Source organism: Eurypyga helias, unplaced genomic scaffold (genome assembly GCF_000690775.1).
Source record: "Eurypyga helias isolate BGI_N326 unplaced genomic scaffold, ASM69077v1 scaffold6284, whole genome shotgun sequence".
Classification (NCBI taxonomy): Eukaryota; Metazoa; Chordata; class Aves; order Eurypygiformes; family Eurypygidae; genus Eurypyga; species Eurypyga helias.
Window position 1 is genome coordinate 39,371 of NW_010248099.1, and position 18,236 is coordinate 57,606.

Consider the following 18,236-nt stretch of genomic DNA (forward strand, 5'->3'; position numbering starts at 1 on the left):
TTTCATAGTTTTCTACCCGGGTTCTATATACATTTTGCAGCGCTGCTCTAGGCTCCGTTTGTGAAGTGCGTTCCGGATCGTGTGAGTGATGCTTGTGGTGGTTTTTGATCCCTAGATCAATCCCTGTGATGGGAGTTCATTGAAGCCTCCAGTGGGTGAGACTCGGGACAAGGCACCAGAAGCTGCTTTGATAGTGCCTGGGTACCCTGCTAGAAGAGGTAGCAGTCTCATCCAAGGGAAGCTGTTTGGGAACCACAGAGTGCAGTACTGAGGAGAGTGCTTTCCTTGATTCATCTGGCACAAAGGTGGACCTGGTATAGGTTTTTAATTCAGGAAGAGGGAGGGAATTCCTCCCACGCCCCATTTTTTTTCCAAGAATTTTCAACAGCATCGGCCCAGAGCCCTCCAACTTTGAATTTCAAGTTACTCAGCTATGTAAAAATGAATAGACGCTGCCATGTCTAAAGCCAGGCACATGATTCCAGGGCCTTGGTTTGGACAGAAACCTCAGTGTTCATGTAGCTTTATGTAAATACACAAACACACACATGTACAAGATATACACACAGTGAGAGTCTTCTTATCCTGGGTAGAAAAAGGCTTTTTGTGTTTCCTGAAAGAAAAAGCTCATATAAAGCATGAGAGGCTAAGCTCGAGATTTGAGATAGAGATGTTATTCTGAATTAATAAGAAGAACTGTGAGTTAGAAAGGAATGTATAGGGAGAGTAAAAACTAACCATTCATTTCCAGCTAACAGTACCATTTCAAAATCTGGAATTTAGAGGACAGTGTAGTATCTTTCTGTGCAGTGAGAGCACTAAATTGTGAGTGGCTGTGCTTTATACTTTTTAAAAATTTATTTGTTTTTCTGTGTTAAACATACTTTAAAGATTACGAAGTGATTTGATATTTACCAAATAATGCCCATGAGCAGTAATTGCTCAGTCATGATACAAAGTTAGCATTTTGGTGGGAGAGTGAGGGGAGTGTATTTTCAGCTTCAAAAAAGATGTTCCAGAAATTCTAAGCAGACGGGCTCCGAGGCTGGGGAGCAAAAAATGCTGCTGTTTCGAGATCTGAAATTTTGAATTCTCATTTATGTTAAATGTTTCAAAGGTAATAAAACACTTTCTAGGAGTCTAAATGAGATGTAATGAATTTGATTTTAGGGGGAAGGGAATTTATTTCTGTGGTTGTTGCTTAATCAACATCTACTCTGCCACTTCACATCAGCTTCTGTCCTTTCCAAGTGAATTAGTTCTTTGGGCAGCACGTTAAGAGGAAGTGTATTGTTCTTGGCAGGGCACTTGAATTTCTAATTACCAGATTCCTGCCTTAATTGCAATTACCTGGACACCCAGGCAGGGTGAACTTTTGGAAAAGAATGTAATTAGTGCAGAAGAAACCTCGCTGCCAACTGCTTGTCTGGATATCTACGTTGAGCAAAACCTTGATAAGTTCACATCTCTACAGACAAGCTATCAATCCATGGAGATGCTGCCCAAACCTTATGCGTGTCTCTTGCAATGTGTGCGATTATTGTATGGTCTTAGACCGGGAGTGAAGTTAAAGGCAACTGTTGGCTTTTCTGTCCCCGCCTGAATTTAGGGGGGAAGAGGGACTGCTGGAGAGAAACGTCTTTGGTTTTTTGTAGGTGCTCACCAGTAAGGAGTTCATCAGGTGCAGCATTTGTTTTAGTAAATGGCAATAGTAATTTGTGGTCTGTGTGAGATCCATGAGGTGCACGCAAAGTAATTTAATTCAAGTAAAAATAAACAAATTAAACAATTTCTTTCCAGTGATGTTGGTAGTGAGCCCTTCTTTATGTACATCTACAAAAGCAAAGTGTTGCAAGCCCAGAAAAAAATAATGCAAAACCACACTTCTGAGTAGAAGTGGAGCCATAGTAAGGGTAGATGTGAATACAGGTTGTAGCATATCCTGATTACAAGCTGAAATAATTTGGCTTAAGGGCCTCCAGAAAGGTTTGCTGCATCAGGTTTTTACTGTCAACTCCCTTGTGTTGACTCACAGGAAAATGAAATGTAGTTGATGAAAAGTAAGGGAAAAGAAATTAAAGAATTACTACTAAGAAAAAAAAATTAGTGAAAACTGTCTTTCTGTAATTGCAACCTTTTATTAATGTAGCTTTCAAATAATGTTGCTGATGAGGAAACTGGAAAACTTCCATGTTGAAACTTTTTTTTTTTTTTTTTGTACTGGAGCTTGAATGCTTGGGGGCTTTGTTTCTTTCCTTGATCCCTTTTAATAAAAAAAACCCTAAACACAGAAGCATTGATGTGATTGATCTCTATGAGGTCAGGGACGGCCAGACTTTGTCTCCATGGTGGTAGCCAGTTGTAGTGTAGTGGTGTCACTTATTGATGGACTGAAAATTAGAGAAGCTCTCAGATAAGTGCCTTCTGTTTGTGTAGAGAAAGTTATAAAACCGCTTTGTTCCTTTAAAAATGCAGTTAAGAGCACTTCAAACGAGCTGCTCGAATGCTGGGCTTCCCGAGCTCACGTAACGGTGAAAGGGTTGTGGTGGGAAGGGTGGTGGTGGTGGTGTGAAACCCCCTTCCAGTTGCTTTGGAACAACACAGGGGTAGAGGAGATGAAGTAGGTGGGCTGATGAAGCCCTGGTGAGTAGTTAACTGGTTTAAATTCAGTCACTGGGGTGATACTCGTGCACACAGGCAGACAAAAGTTTCAAAGACAGGTTGTTATTTTCAGATGCTGACGTTGAAACACCATGAGGAAGTCTCTTCTTTTCAGGCTTCTTGGAACTCTTGGAAAATTAGAGCATTTCATGGGATCTCAATCACTATTAATTTTGAAACGCCTTGGCAAAAGGCATGATAACAAATATATTTTGAACATCAGATAAGCAGTTTTTCCCTGTCCTTTGAAAATGCATAGGGAAGGGAAACCGAGACGTATTAAAAGCATAATATAAAAAGAAGACGATTTGTCACTGTAGGAATTCTTCCATGTTTTCATTTTGGTGGCCTTACAGCCACGGCACTGAGAGTTGCATGCGTGGCTATAGCTGCCTTCCTTAGTTGTTGCAGCTGATCTGGATTCACTAGATGGGAGCTCGGTGACCACTAGCTGTAGCCGTGGCTTCTGAAGACTGGTGTCAGCTGAGATGTCAGAGTGGCTTTGCCGGGTCGCTTCACGCAGGGAAGCAGAGAGCTTCTTAAGAGTTATTTTTTGCAGTCTCATGTTTTTTTTGAATTTGCGTGTTCACTGGCGGTAAGGTGCATAATTCTTCTTTCCCCTCCATCTTTCACTAGGAACAGGCTGGGTTTTTTCAATGTGTTCATGTTTTTACGCTGTTACTGCATCTCCTTCTGTGCTACAAAATCTGCTTCCTTGTACCTTTCTTTCCAAAAATGCACGTAGTGCATTTCAGTGCTGAGGAACGCTGGAAGACAGTTGGCAGCTGCTCTAATATGTGCATGGCAGTAGGGGGTTGGAAAAGCAGTACTTGTAACTGGTAATTTTGCTGTTCCCTGCAAAGGTAAATGAAGGCACAGATTCCAAAATGTGGATCTGGATAATCTTTTACTTCTTAGTTACAGCAGGTCTTAGTATTTACAGAGAGTCACAGTGCCTGTAATATTGAAGTACTACTTGGAATGAGATACTGAATCCCTTCAGTGCCCCAGTTGGTCAGAGTGAGAGAGAGAGGGTTCGTCTGAGGGTGAATGGGGACTGTTTGTCCTAGGATGATGGCTGGTTCTGCGCTGAGGCTGGGATGCACCTCTCCGTGTATGTATCCGTGTGCTGCTAAAGTGAACAGCACGGACATCATGATTTGCTCTTTGCTTCCTTTTGTTTTGAATTCAAAGGCCATCCCTAATTGATGGAGGTTTCCTTTGCTTTTACCTCCTTGCACTTACTTTCAAATCCATCATGCAGTGCTCGTGCTGCCCCTTGCCTTCGTGGATGAGCTGGTCTTTGACCCAGAACTGGTAAATGAACCCTGCAGGGAAATCATTAGAGAATTGGAAACGTTGCGGTGGAGGGACCAGGGGTCAAACCATTACCTCCCCGTAGGACCGTCGACTTAAATTGGACTTCTTGCTTCTCGGAAGCAGGTCAAGTGTCAGGGACGGCTGAAGTGGTCAGGTACAAACCGATACAGATTATGGACACAGTTTGGGGGTTTTAGCGTGAAAAATAAAGGCTAGGCAGGATGGATTTAGTCTAATGATGCCTTCTCTGTTTCTCTTTTTCTCCCTTTAAAAAGCAAAATTAAAATCCTGAGAAGGCAACGGGAGTCAACGTTCTGACATTAACATGCTATTTGTGATCTTTTGGCACATTCATAATTTTTAGAGTACTTGTTTCAACCTTTTTAGTCTTTCCTTGCAGTTTTCTTTGATTGAAAAATAACAAATGATATTTTGTAACAAGAAAGTGCCTCCATAATTCTTATGAGAAATATGCCTCCTGCTCTTTTTTTTCCCCTTCCTCAACTGTTCTTTGCATAATTTTTTCACACTCTTAAAAAACGTAAAATGACCTTTTTCAGACTGGTCAAAATAAATATTTCCTGCTCCTAGAGGAAAAACTCTGCAGTAGTGCATCTATGGCAATGAAATACACTGCTGAATATGAGAAAGTATTTAATGATTTAATTTGGAATCTGAAGCCCTTAAAACATTTCTTTAATGTTCTATATAATTCCAAGCTTGTAACCATGTGAAATAAGTTTAAGATATCAAAAATGCAAAAAAGCCATGGGTGTCATGCTGCTGAAATAGACCACAAACACTGAAGAACAAAACAGATTGTACTTAAAAAAAAAAAAAAAAAAGGAAAAAGATGAGCCTGTGAACCCTGAAGTTCTTTTCACCGTGACTTCAGGGCGCTGCAGAGAGCCCTTAGAAGCATTCTTCTCCCAGGCTCTGCCCACCACCGTTTATAGTACACAGCACTTAGTAGGTTTAAGTCGCCTTCTGATTTGTGTGAGGATTTCCCCTTCTGAAATAATTAATGAGGCGCAAGAATTAACGCATATGAGTGTTTGATGAGTGGGCTGAAACCTGGCTCTTCTTTTGAGATCAGTGGCAGAGGAGTGCTTCTTCAGAATTCAGAGTGTTTTGATCAGAGACGATAAACTGATTGCAACGTGTCCGATAGGTAAATGTTTTTAAAATATTAGTGAGAAAAAAATAAAGGAAAAAACATTAAAGTACTGTTTTGATTGGGGTATCCTGCTCTCAGAAATACCCGTACTTCAGAGCCACAGGTCTAGAAGACGTGGAGATCTTGGAGTCAACGTGCAGCTGTTGGCCATTTCCATAGGGATGGGTCATATGAGCCCTCTGCCAAGATGGTGCCAGGGCAGGAGCCGGAGGCCCAAAGCAAGATGGTGGGGAGTCGGGGGAACACAGGGAAGAGGCTAGAAATGAAGAAGCATCTCTGTTTCCATGCTTGCAGAGGGGATAACAGACTGCCCTCTGCCCTGACAGCACCTTGCCTACTGATTGAGGGAGACCGAGGAACTGACTGGCAGGAAACTATTATCCTTCACTCCAGCTTCTTCCACTTCCAGCAGCTCTCCCCTCTCGAGCAGGCCGGAGCCGAGAAACACACCATTGCTGGTGTGCAGAAAGCGGGTGGCTTCCCTAGCACCTTTGGTCTTGGGTCTGGTAGGAGCCAGGTTAAAAGGGCCAGCAGTTTGGACAGCGGAGGCTGCTGTCCCGTCAGGGTGGGCTGTGCTGAGGAGGAGCATGCAGCTCGCCCCGCTGCCCCAAGCACAAACGCTGCCTGAGCACCGCGGCAAGAGGGAGCGGGCTGGCAGCCTCAAAAAATGAAATGAGGAGGTTTTCCATGCGCAAGGGCTGTTCCAGCAACTCCTGATGTTGATAATGATGAATGGTGTGTAATGAAGGGCTGCGTGGCTGAGAGAAACAGTTCTTTGAACACGGCTTTTCCGCCGTAGCGCATCAGGACTAACAACCTGGCTTCTTTTGATAGCAGGTGATGGGGTAGGAAGCAAACTGGAAGGAAAACGAATTTCCCGAGCTGCTCACAGAAAGCTTACAAGGCACCAGGGCTTTTGCTTGTCAGTCATGCAATTTGCTTTAAAAGGTGAGACTTCGAGATAGCACGGATTATAGTCACGATAATGTTGGCCAGATTTTAGCCCACTAGAAAGATAGACACGACTGTTTAACAAACCGGTGCATTAGTGTTCGGTACAGTTCATAGGAGGGAGCAGTGTTTCGGGATTTTTTTGGCAGGTGAGTAATTACGTTCTCTACCACCTCTCTTGTTGGAAGGGACGGTGACTGAGCAGCATTGTTCACGCTGCTGGGCATCCTCTGGTATCCCCTGTATAACATAAGGCCTGTTAATTTGCTTTTAATTTAATGGTCGTGTTTTCCAGGGTTATGAAACTTTGAGCTTTCTTCTTCCCCACCACCCCCCCACCCCAGCATAGTAAATAGAAAACAGAAGTATTCTAGGGACAGCATTTCTGATCTCTAAATTTCCTCTCATATTCTGAAAAGCATTACATATGCAACTTGAAATCAGTATGTACTACGTGGTAGTGTTAATTTATTTAAACTGCATCTAGTTTTATACAGAGCTCACTTTTCACTCATTTATATAGGTCTGAATATGTAGATAGATAGGCAGGTATGTGTATGGCAGAGGTAAGATACTTTCACTTGGCTATTTGTTACCTTCTGACAGGAGATGAAGGACCAGCGCTTGAGATATTAAGAACTTTTTACTCCCTTCTTTGCATGTTTGTACCCCTGGAGGTACTGGTACTGCTCCTCTCTGTTTCAAAATTCAGTTACAAAAGAAAGTCAACGCTACATGTCATTTTATAATTGCAGTAATGATCACACAGCTGTGCCTTCCTAGTTGTATAACGCATGTCAGGATCAGTTTAGGAGCTCAGGCTCGTTTCCTGCCCAGATGTAATTCTGGTGACCGTTATTACAGTGGGAAGGGTCTCCTCGTTCATTATGGCCACAGCCTGTCAGAGGCCCGCACGGCGTATCGGAGGCGGGCATGGAAGGACGTTGCGGCTCTGGGTTAGCTGGGCGTTAGCTTTCAGCGGTGCGGGGAGCGCGCGTGGGTGCGTATGGACAGGGCGGCCGCAGGTGGCACGGGCAGCTCCTGCACGCCTGAAAAATAGCAGTAAAAACATAACTTAGGTGTACCTTTATTTCTTTAGAGATGTTGTCTTTATTTATGAGCATGTGAAATTCTGAGGAGGAGCTCTTACACTTAAATGAACCTGCGAGCAGCCCATAGCTGCAAGTGCCTGCAGCGCTAATAATGAGAACTGACAAGGGGATCCTGCTGTGTTTATTTATGACCTTCTGCCTTTGTTAGCTCTTGTGAGAAATTCCTCTCTAACCATAACAATATTGCTGGAGCTTGGCACTGCTCTGAGGAATCCTACGGTGCCCCGAGGCCGCTCACTGGCACGGGTACAGCTCGCAACAGATTGGCACGGTTGTTGAAATTTTCGCATGTTTTCCCTTTATTTATTTCTTTACTTAATTCATAAGACTGTTTGTTCCTTTGGTATGTTTGTTTGTTCTGACAAGCACCCTTCAGAAGTATTTTGGGACTTTGTGAAGATCCCTACTTAATGAATGGCGCTTTTTCCTCTTTTTTGGTCATCTGTCTAGTGAGTGACTCAGAGGGTGAAATGAGCTTTGGTGTGATAGTTCCATTGGGTAGATCTTCTTAGATGTTGTGAGATAGGATTTTTTTTAAGACAAAGAGCAGTGTGTAAATGCTGACCCTGTTTGTAGTCTTCAGAGTAGAAGACTGCAAACAGTGGACTGCGACAGATGCTCAGGCAACACTGCAGCAGAGCAGCAATGACGTTACAAACCACACAGCAAAAACTTTCATCGGGTTAAGAGCCATGTTCTCCTTGAGCTGTAGCTCTTCCAAATCATGCCTTGACGCAGATGGCTGTTTTCCTATCTTTCTGTCACAGGCGTTCCCCAGACGACCTCACAGCCCTGCTCCCTAAGCTGCGTTACGTTGCTCAGACACAGGTTTGGAGGATGCAGAATCAGCAGTAGTTAGGGCTGCACCTGAAGGTTTGGCAGGGCTGAAGTCTCTCTTTGCTTCATCTTGCAAGGACCAGGATGCTGCTGTTGACAAGAGCTGCCATTCTGCAGGCAGTTACGTGTGATGTGGGGGTTTCCATGGGGGAACAGCAGCAGCAGGAGAGGAGGGAGAAGGGTCAAGCTTTACAGGATCATTGCAGACCCTCTGTCGAAGCTGCCAGCTGCAGCCCCTTTTTTCCACCTTTTCTCTGTCACGTTACCTGACATGTTTTTTCCCCACCATGTATGAACACACTCAAAACTCAGTGCCACCAGAAAGATCAGTGGAAAAAAAACCCTACTGTTATTCCATTTGCAAATATTCCGTACCAGTGGCTTCCAAATTCAGGGTCTCTGTGGGCCGTGGTACTGCAGCAGTGCTTGCTGGAGGGAGCCACGGCAGGGACACAGCCTGGCAGGTGTTGGGGAGGGACAGTTGGTACCTGGGGTGAAGGTTTGGGTAAAGCATGGCTGTACAGCAGGGCAGGTGGGAGTGCCCAGCTCAGTAAGGCTACACCGAGTGTCCGCTCATGGACTGTGGAGTAGCAGCTGCGTTTTTGCAGGTCACAGTTGCTACACGCTGAACATCCTACCCCCGCTTTCTTGGATTTTTTTCAGAGCATTTCTATTACCATTACGTGCAATTGGTAGTTCTGTGCTATACCAACCTCCTCCCTTCAAGCCAAAGAAAATTTTGGAAGAACAACCTACTAAAAGCTTTATCTGAAAGGTCTCGAGACTCCATGTCTTCTCTGTAATAAAAAAAAGCTGCAACTTTGAAGTACACTCAGGCACTCAAAAACTCACAAAAAGCTGGCTTTCACAATTCACCAGGGAAGTCTTTATTTTCGTGATTTATTAATTAAAGAACAGGAGTAATTAGTATGTTACTTGTTCTGTAGATTGCAATGTATACATGGTTGAACATTTCTGTACCGACTCTTTCACGTTTCTCCTCATTTGTCAGATTTCAAGATTACACCTAAAATTATGAACCTGTAGGATAAAGATTAGTTTGATGCTCTCAACAAACAGGACAACGCTGTCTTTATCTTAGCCTCAAGAGACCTCTTCCCACCCAAAAGCAAGGTTTGTAAGCCGTTGCTGGGACAGCATGTTTAGCACTGGACAAGAGAGAGTGTTGGCCTTTCTTAAAGCTTAATTGAAGCACTCCATGTTATCCTTCCTACTCAGGTAATCAAGACATCATTTCAGAAGAAATCTGAGGTCGAGACACTTCTCTAGGACAGACATTTATATAGAGGTTTCTGAAATGTGAGTTCTACACAGGTCTGTTAAAGCTGTATCATCTCAAAATACCGCGTTCCCTTGCCGCTCAGTTATTACGCACAATGGCGTGCCCAACCAGCACTGAATCACTGCAAGGAGATGTGAACCCCAGAACCTGGGGTGGTGAGGGAGCCTGGTTCTAGCTGGCATTCTCGTGTGAGAAACGATCTGAAAGTTTATTTTCTGCTTTATTATCATCTTGGATTTCATTTCCCAACCTTTTCCCAGGTTACTGGAAAACAAAGAGGTAGGAGGGGTTGAGTGAACAGCTCTTGAAGCATAATTGGTTTTGCTGCTGTGGCCCATAAACCTCAGAAAAGGAGTAAGCAGTCTGTGTGTGTGGTGGGGGGTGTGGAGCGAAGCGGCATGTGTCAAGGCAGTCACAGCCCCGTTGACTTGTGCTTTACCAGTTTCTAGCTACACACCGCTGGTGTCGCACTGGGTCCAGAAGAAGGAAAGAGAAGGGAGGACAATGAGAGATTTTTGTGTGATTCTGAAAGCATGAGTCTGGAGTCGCAAATTAAGCTGAATTTACTGCAGTAAATGTTACTGGTTTCTGCCCGATGCCCCAGTAGAACACTGAATATCCAGTTCATTCCATTTTTGTGGAAGAAGACATTAATTAATTAATTTAATAATTTAATAATGCCCCATCCCTGGATGTCTTCAAGGCCAGGCTGGATGTGGCTTTGAGCAACCTGGTCTAGTGGAAGGTGTCCCGGCCCATGGCAGGGGGGTTCGAACTAGATGATCTTTGGGGTCCCTTCCAACCCTAACCATTCTATGATTCTATGATTCTCTGAGGCAGGTCACCTCATTCAGTTTCCTCAAAAAGGAAGCCTTTCTAGCACCTACCGCTATTTTTGTACATGCATTTTTCTGCTCCTTTCAGCTCTGATTCAAGAGGAAGGGATAGGAAGTTACTGGAGCACCTGTGGTTTTAAAGTTTAAGATGTGTCTGTGGCTTATTTACCATCTCATTGAATTGTGGTATTTGGTTACAGGGTGTTGTGGGAGAGAGAAGAAAGAGACACAGTATGATGCATACACAAGCCCTAAGCTAATGAAAAACGGTGTTTTGTAGATTCCTATTCCCACGGTAACCTGCTGGGACATCCCTTTTATTAAACCATAGCTCTACAAAGGGTATTTAAAAAAAAAAAAAAAAAAGGCAGTTGCTGTAGATCAAGACCTCTTAAACCTTGGGCATACAGGTGTATAGGTTCATTGGTTCAAGCCCTTTATCATGGTCCAGACATACGTAGCCTTGGGCTGTCAGCAGCTCACTTGATGTTATCAACTTGCCTAATTTACTGTGGTATAGGAAGATCTGCTTTCAGCCATCGGAGAGCGATTGATTATTGGACCAATCCTGCTTCTGTTCTCTCACCTGCAATCTCCAAATCAGATAGTATTGTAGGTCCAGACTTCTTAACAGCATGGCTCATGCCTTCTGAATGCAGCGTGGGCTTGCCCGAGAAGCACGTGTGGAAAGATGTTAATTTATAATTGCAAAATAGGTGTGCTGGGACTCAGGGTACATCTGTAGTAGTAAACAGTAAGGTACCTCAAGCCGTGTGAGTTGGTGTAGTCATCATGCTTGAGGAGCTTCTCCTATGTGAGCTACCCTGCATAGACTTGTTGTGAGTCTCCGTACTGCAGTCACGTGTGGGCGTGCTGCAGGACAGATGTGTGAATTTTACCACCTTCCATGTTACAGTATTCTGAAGTGGTGTGTGCTCCTTTTTGCTTGAGCCACGTTTGCAAAAGCTCAGGGGTTTGAACTCGTCGTCTCAGGATAGAAGGTCTGTGTCTGGCTGCGTGGGCTGCAAGTTTCCAAAAGTACGGTAGCCAGAATAAAGGGAGTAAGCAATAATTTCTAATTCATATTTTTGCTGCTCCTGCTAAATTTTATGTATCTCTCAGACCTACTGACCCATATGTTCTTCTGGTAATATCTTGTTCTTTCTTCTCATATGCTTTTGTCTAAATCCATGTTTGTCTGTCTTGTGATTTGGTACTCCTCCCCTTGCTTACTTGGGCTTGATTTCTTTCTGCATCTGCTGTGAAAGTAGCACAAGTGGGTGATGGGAGGGGGGATAGCAGGCGTGTGGTTTTCAACTTGCGGTTTTGTGGTGCTGGTTTCTGCGTGGCCGGAAGCACAGCTAGGAAAGCAGGCAGGGCTGGCGAGTGGGGGAGCTGCCCAGTGGCCATTCCAGTTCAGAGCTTGTTGGAGAGAAAGAGGAGGGTAGCAATCCCCAAAATGACAAGCTCCACTGAGTTTGAAAGGTTCTAGATCAGTGCATGTTTTCCTTCAGTCAGCTTCCTCTCTCTTTTATCCTGCCAGTTTAGTCTGTCTTCCCCCTGGGGAGGTGGACGTAGGCTAGGTAATCTGGAAAGGGGTTGTAATCCAAAGACGCGCAAAAGAAGGAATTTGTTGTGTCTTGTCTCATTATTCTTTACATAAAACCCCCTGAAGTTTAACAGAAGGGATTTCATGTTTGGGGATGGTGAAGATTGGCACTGAGGAAACTATGGATGCGAAGTAGTAGGAATATGGCTAAATTTTATTAGGTTGCTGTTATGCAAACACAACTTTTCTTCTTCATAGGGGCAATTTGTTGTGGTTTTCATTGATTTGGTTGTTTAAAATGTAGATGATTTATTGACGATAAATAGCTGATGCTGTAGCTGCAAGAGTTGTTGGCCGAGAATTTCTCTTTGCTACAATACTGAAGAAACAAATGGGTCCTAAGGGTTTGTGGCTTTTTGTTTTTAAATTTTATTTCCAGAAATTCTACGTGCTAAGCATTCTGCTTCAGAGATAAACAGTGAAGTTTGTATCTTGAGAGATGCTGTGTTATTGGTTTTCTGTTCTGGAGATTTACTGTTTATTTTTGATATAAAAAGTATTGTTGTCAGGCAAGCTGTGTGTCTTACCTGTTTACAGTCCTTGTTAGGCTTCGTCAATTGGCTTTGCTAGCACATGGGTCATTAGTATTTATCGCTTCATACACGAGAGTCAGTGTTTGTAAACTAGTTACCTTTTTAATGCCATTAGGAGATTTCTTGATGCAGCTGGAGCACTCCAGAGCCCCCTTCCTGTTAACTCTCAGGGAGCGGCAGACCCGGTGAGGAGCAGCACTCAGCACCTCAGGCAGGGAGGTGTGCTCCTGTCTGCGCTTTCGTCCGGTGCCTCGAAGCTACGGTGTCAGTTTTGAATTTCTAACGTCCCTAAGTTGTTTTTGCTGTAAAACCTTTGTCTGCCCAAGCATGTGAGATCCCATCGTGGATCAGTGTAGGCACAGCAGTGTGCCTCTACCCATCTTAGCAACTTCTCATCCCATGTCTGACAGATACGGGCACATCACATTCTCTTCTTGGGCACCTGTATCCACAGGTCAACAGTGTTTATGTTTAGTTTAGGTTGTCCTACAAACGCAGATCCTTGGCTTGTTAAACAGATGTAGTAAGAAATTATACTTTCTTTAAATGAACTGGGCATTGAACGCTACGGTGAGATGCCACATTCAGCAGAACTAAACCGTGCTCCTCGTTAGGGGGATCAGCCCTACCCAGGCAGCTGGCGAGGCCGGTTGCGTCTCTGACCCTCGCGGGCCGTGCTGTCGCCGGGGTGTTCACTGGCGATGGAGGTGCAAGCCCAGGGGCACCTGTGTGAGGAGGTGTGCCTTCAGCCACAGCCTCTCCCCCGCAATCTGCACGGTGCCAGTGGCTCAGGTCCTTCCTCTGAGATCTGAGTCAGTGCCACTCTGCGCATCAGGGGCGCTTTGGTGTTTGTATTGTAGGACCAGGAGTAACCTGAAAAGGGTCCACTTAATACCATTTGGCTGGTGAAACATTCCCATTAACTGAGTGTTTGTAGAAAAACCTGAGTCGGATAAAGTCAGCAGCAAAATTCATACCAGCTTTAGTCAACCTGTTCAAAAAAACAAAAAAGCAAACCTCCGTTTCCTCTCTCCCCAGTCTCAGCAAGTATTTATTCATTAGGACTAACACTTTTCTTAGAAACAATGTTTTCTGTGCACTTTTAATCAGGGTGATTTTTTTTAAGACTGGGAATGAATTTCATATCCGAATTACAAGTCAAAATTGTCCAAAACAGTCATTTGCTTAGCGGTTAGGTAATCTGTAATCTGTGACTTGAACCTGTTTTTCCAAGTTGTTTTTTGTTGGTAATTTCTTGAAGACCAAGGTAATTCCAGAATCCCATAGGTTGGAAAGATGGCAGGCAGAGCACTGGCCCTGCATCGTTTGCTTTCACTTTTTCTAGGTTGCTTGAGTGAGTATAGGGCTTTTGGGGGTAAATTTTGCAGCCTCCTGGACTTCCCTGGGTAACTTCTCAGAGAAATACTTGATACCGATCGATCCCCTCCGCACAGTTCCGTAACTGAGTTACTTTGGGAAACATGCGAGGTCTGCAGAACGAAGGGAATGTGTTTCCCCAGCAAGTGGTCCTTTGTCACTAAATTTAGTGCAGGAAGCTAGTGTTTTTATCATATACTTAGAATTTCCTGCACCTAGAGTAAGTATTGCATGAATAGTTGACCACATAGAGGTTAAAGTCTCAAATTTGGTTTAAAACACTAAAACACCTAGTAAGTGGAATAAAGACTGACAAGTCCCATGACTAACGAAAAAGTGCCGAACTATTGTCAAAATTTGGGTTTGTCTTGCAGTTAAGTTTTTAGTGTGAAACAAGTCCTCTCCTTACAATACTACATTCTGAGGTAGAGTTGTGCCCATCAAGAAAAACTCAGCTTTTTCCTCAAAGTGGTATTTGAAATGGAAGTGATCTTGTCTACTTTTCCTTGTCCAAACCTTGAATTAAGAGGATTCAGAGAATTCTGTCTCCAAATTCATTTTGGTAAGGGCACTTTTGCAGAAATGTAACAGCAGCCTTGCTGTCTCCTGGTAGAGTTTTTGAAGGATGTGCATTAGTTATGTTTGATGTGCTTTGCTGAGGGTCACAACATAGCTGGCGTGGAAGGAAGACACCCATGTAGGGGGTAGCAGCCTTTGAAAATGACAGGATTTTCCTCGTGATCCCCATCACTGCTGTGCCCGTGCGGTTTTCTGGTTGCGCAGGCAATGGGAGGCTGTTAGCTCGCTCACTGCCTCGACAATGTGACCAGCAGGGCCTTTGGAAGACTCCTTGAAACATGCTATTATAGGCTGCTTTGAGATGAAAAGAGGTCTTACAAATATCTTGAAATTTAAACAGAGCTATTGTGGGTTTTCCCTTTGTGTGTGTATGTGTGTTTGTCAGCCAAATCATTTGTTCAAAGTTAATCTCAATTACAGAGCATATTGTTCATAATCCCCCATGGCTCCAAAACAATAGCAGAGTGTATGTCTGCTTGAATACATATTTACATACTTCCATGTAAAATATGTTTGCGTGTATATATAATTTTACTTCTAAAGCGGTGATTCACATTAAGGAGGAGGGTGTTTCACGCAGGATCCCGTCCTTTGAGCCACACCATCCTCCATCCTAATAAAACCACTGCGGCGAGGCCTGAATGGAATGAGCAGGGCTTTGATACTGCAGCCGGTTGTTTGCTGCAGTGCCCTACGTGTAGGGCTGGGATCCGTGCTAGCAAAATGGGTGGTAGGGTCAAGTCTAGGGTTTTTGAGCTTCTTGGAGACAAGAAGCCCCATACTACAGTAACCAGGCAGTGAACTTCGGGTGTGATTTAGCAGCGTAGGATCTCAGTTAGCACCCCGCTCCACACTGTACCTTTTTACCGATTTCAGAGAAGGTGCTCATCGTTCTTCAGCTGTAGGTATTTAGTGAGGGATCCCTTTGGTAAAACCTTGATTTATGTCTGCTGAGACACGCTTGAGCAAAATGGGAAACTGCACAAAGTGTTCATGGCGAGAATTTTTGCTCCATGGTGAATTCTCCAATCCAGTCACACTCTGTGTAAAATTGTGGTGGTATTACTGAGTTATTGTAGTCACCTTTTTGCTGTTTGTTGGATGTAGGTGTATTCCTCGAGTAAGTTAATGTTCCTCTATTATAGATGGGTGTGTGTTTGGTTTTGTTTGGGTTTTTTGTTTGTTTGGATTTTTTGGGGGGGTTTGGTTTTTTGTGTGTGTGTGTGCTCTCTTTGTAACTAACTTTGGGTTTCCTGGCTCTACAGAAGCAGTTTGCTTCCTTCTACCCCTTGCTGGCTGCGTTGCAATAGTAAATTGGTGTGCTGTTTCAAGAGTGTCTCTCCTGTCAGCCTGATAAGATCGTACCACCAGGAAGGCATAACATTATAATCCCAAGCACAATGTGATCCTGTTCATTTTAGCTCTTGTACTTGTCAGAGGGACAAGAATAAAGGTTGCATAGGTGGAAGGTGAGGCTAGAAGTGAAGATAGTTGGAGATAAAACACTTTGCTAAAAGAGATAAATCCTACATAGGGACATTTCCGTTTGTAATCGAAGTATTATCTAGAAATGAACTTTGAAAGCAGGCTGGGATGTCCTGAATAATACAGGGTGTAAAGCTGACATAGAGAATACAGAACTGTCATATGGATTTGTGACAAGGGAGAAAAATTATGTCCTTAATTTTTTCTTAGATTTGGTGCCACATTTGAAAATACAATCGTACCGATACCATAGACAAGAATAAGAAGATTACAAGAAACAAGGGATTGCTGGTAATTCTGGGCTTGCTACATTTTGCTGGAAGAATCGAATGCTTTCCAGAAAAAGCCTCTGAAAAGAGGCAGAATTTAAGGCATGCCTTAGGGTACGGGGACTTCAGCCCCTTAAAAGAATCCCAGCAATTACCTAACCTGCCAACTTTCCAACAAGATAAATGGAAGCACTGTAGCTTGAAGGTGCCTTGGTTTGAATGAGATGCAGTAAGTAAGGTCTCTCTGTTCTTTACAGGCATCATAGATCTGATAGTACTTATAAAAGAAGAATAGAGTTGGTGCCCTGCTGACTAAATTGTCCTCTAGAGGAGTATTAGTTACAGAGCTTCTTTGTTAACTAGGCTGTACGCTTAAACCACTGTGAATTTCTCTTATTAGCAGGCTTTTTAATAGCTGTACATATGGATATGCTAAGTAAATGCAAGTATATGCATGTAATTTACGTCTATAATCTGTTCATGTGCAGTATTTTATAAATAAATAAATGTTTGTGATGTGGAAATTGCACATGGCTTCTCTTAAACTGAGGTAAAAGCAAGCATTAAAACACTGATAATAGGAGAACAGTAAGTTGACTTCTGCTCTTTCTGTCCGGGTGCTTCACATAGTCTTTCTTCTCCTTCCCTTTAATTTCCCAATTAGCTTTTGTGGATAACAGAGGTGTTTCTAAAGCCTTTGTATGCAGGAAGTTTCCCGGTTGCTCGCCTACTCAGGCTTTCTACCTTACAACATGAGGTAAGGCCACGGCGTGTACGTTAACCAAAAATACAGAGTAATGATGTGCAAACCACCCTGCGCTGGTGTTTCTGTGGTTGGCCCGCTGTAACGCAAGGTGAGGGCTGTGCAGCGCAGCCCCTGTGGGCAGCCAACAGCCTCTCGTGCTGTCCTGCGAGCACCCTTGTCATCGCTTTCCGTGGTGGGCACGATGGATGAATGCTGCTGTAGCATCCTAGGCAGATGAGTTGATGGCCAACTTCCTCTGTCCGGGGAGGAAATCCCAGTGCTTTCCCTGAGCGCCGGTGGGGAGCGCAAGGCACTGCGAGGTGCTGAGCCCGCCTGGGTACCCTGTGTGTGTACTTAGGGAGGGCGGGTGGCTTTGCTCCTCGAGTAGACTGGCATCATGCAAGCTTTCCTCTTGTCTTTTCCGCTTCTGTGAAGGAGTGGCATCAAGTTGGTGGGGAAATCCCTGGATGGGCAGGCACTTGAGAGAACGCCTGGGACTCTTCAGTCACTCCACCCCAGCAGGAGGCTGGAGAAGTCAGATGTGACCTGATGGGGAAAAGCGAACTTCATTCCTGTCCCCAGGTCCTTCCCCAGGCGCGCACTCGGCGAGCTGGGAAGGCGCTGTGGGCCGCGGTCAGGTTGTGCCTCGCTCTCTGAACAGCAGATGATTTCATCGCGGACAGTGCTAACTGCTTCATGGCTCTTCCTTATTTTGGCATGTTTGTTTTTCAAGCACTTCGTGGATTGCCGAAACAAACGAAAGCTTAAATTCACACGCCCTTTACAAATCTTCGTTGTTCTAAATGTAAAACACTGTTTTTTTGTATACCTTCTACCAGCTGGGAGCCTATCTGTTGGTTTTTTTTACACAGAATTTGTATTCCTTTAGAATAGGCTGTATTCTACTACATTCGGCTTTCAGGGTTTTATTATATGCTTTTCAGCAGCATTTGTTTTATCAGCACTTCCTGCAGCATTTGTTACACATCACGACAGCAGCGATTTGATTCCATTTAGAAAAATACCGTATTATGTACAGAAAAGCAGTAATTGCTTACCTGTTTGCCAAATACGTTCTACTGTGAAAAATCTCTAGCGTCGCTCTATGCAGTATCAAACGGTGTTATTTCTACAGTTAATAGTTTCGAAAAGGAAACAATGAAAATAGTTTATTGCCCATTTCACAATTAAACTTCCATTTGTCGGGATTTGGAAGTCTCTGGGATGAACGCAGAGTCCGCACTAGACTGAAGTTTCAAACTTAATTTTTGCTTTTCGTATGCCTGATGAAACACACGTACAATGTCGTGCTTGTCAGAAGAAGCAAAATTAACCTGTGGGGAGTTGTGCTTGAAGCATTCACGGAAATTTGTTGGAAATAAGGTCTGTGAGGTGTCCTGCAGAGAGCTAGGTGGGGTGGGTTCTATTTACTGCCCTTATCC

The 18,236-nt window shown here is 43.9% G+C and overlaps 1 protein-coding gene across 1 annotated transcript in view; it reads left to right on the forward strand.

Moving 5' to 3' along the window:
• Positions 1–5,345: 5,345 nt before the first annotated feature.
• The window catches only part of LOC104509109 (AT-rich interactive domain-containing protein 1B-like), a gene marked incomplete at its 3' end in the record, with an annotated part of 82,718 nt that continues 69,827 nt past the window's right edge, over positions 5,346–18,236 (forward strand). Inside the window, exon 1 of the mRNA XM_010150938.1 lies at positions 5,346–5,723. Coding sequence (XP_010149240.1) covers positions 5,346–5,723 — 378 coding nt within the window. The remainder of the gene's footprint in view (positions 5,724–18,236) is intronic.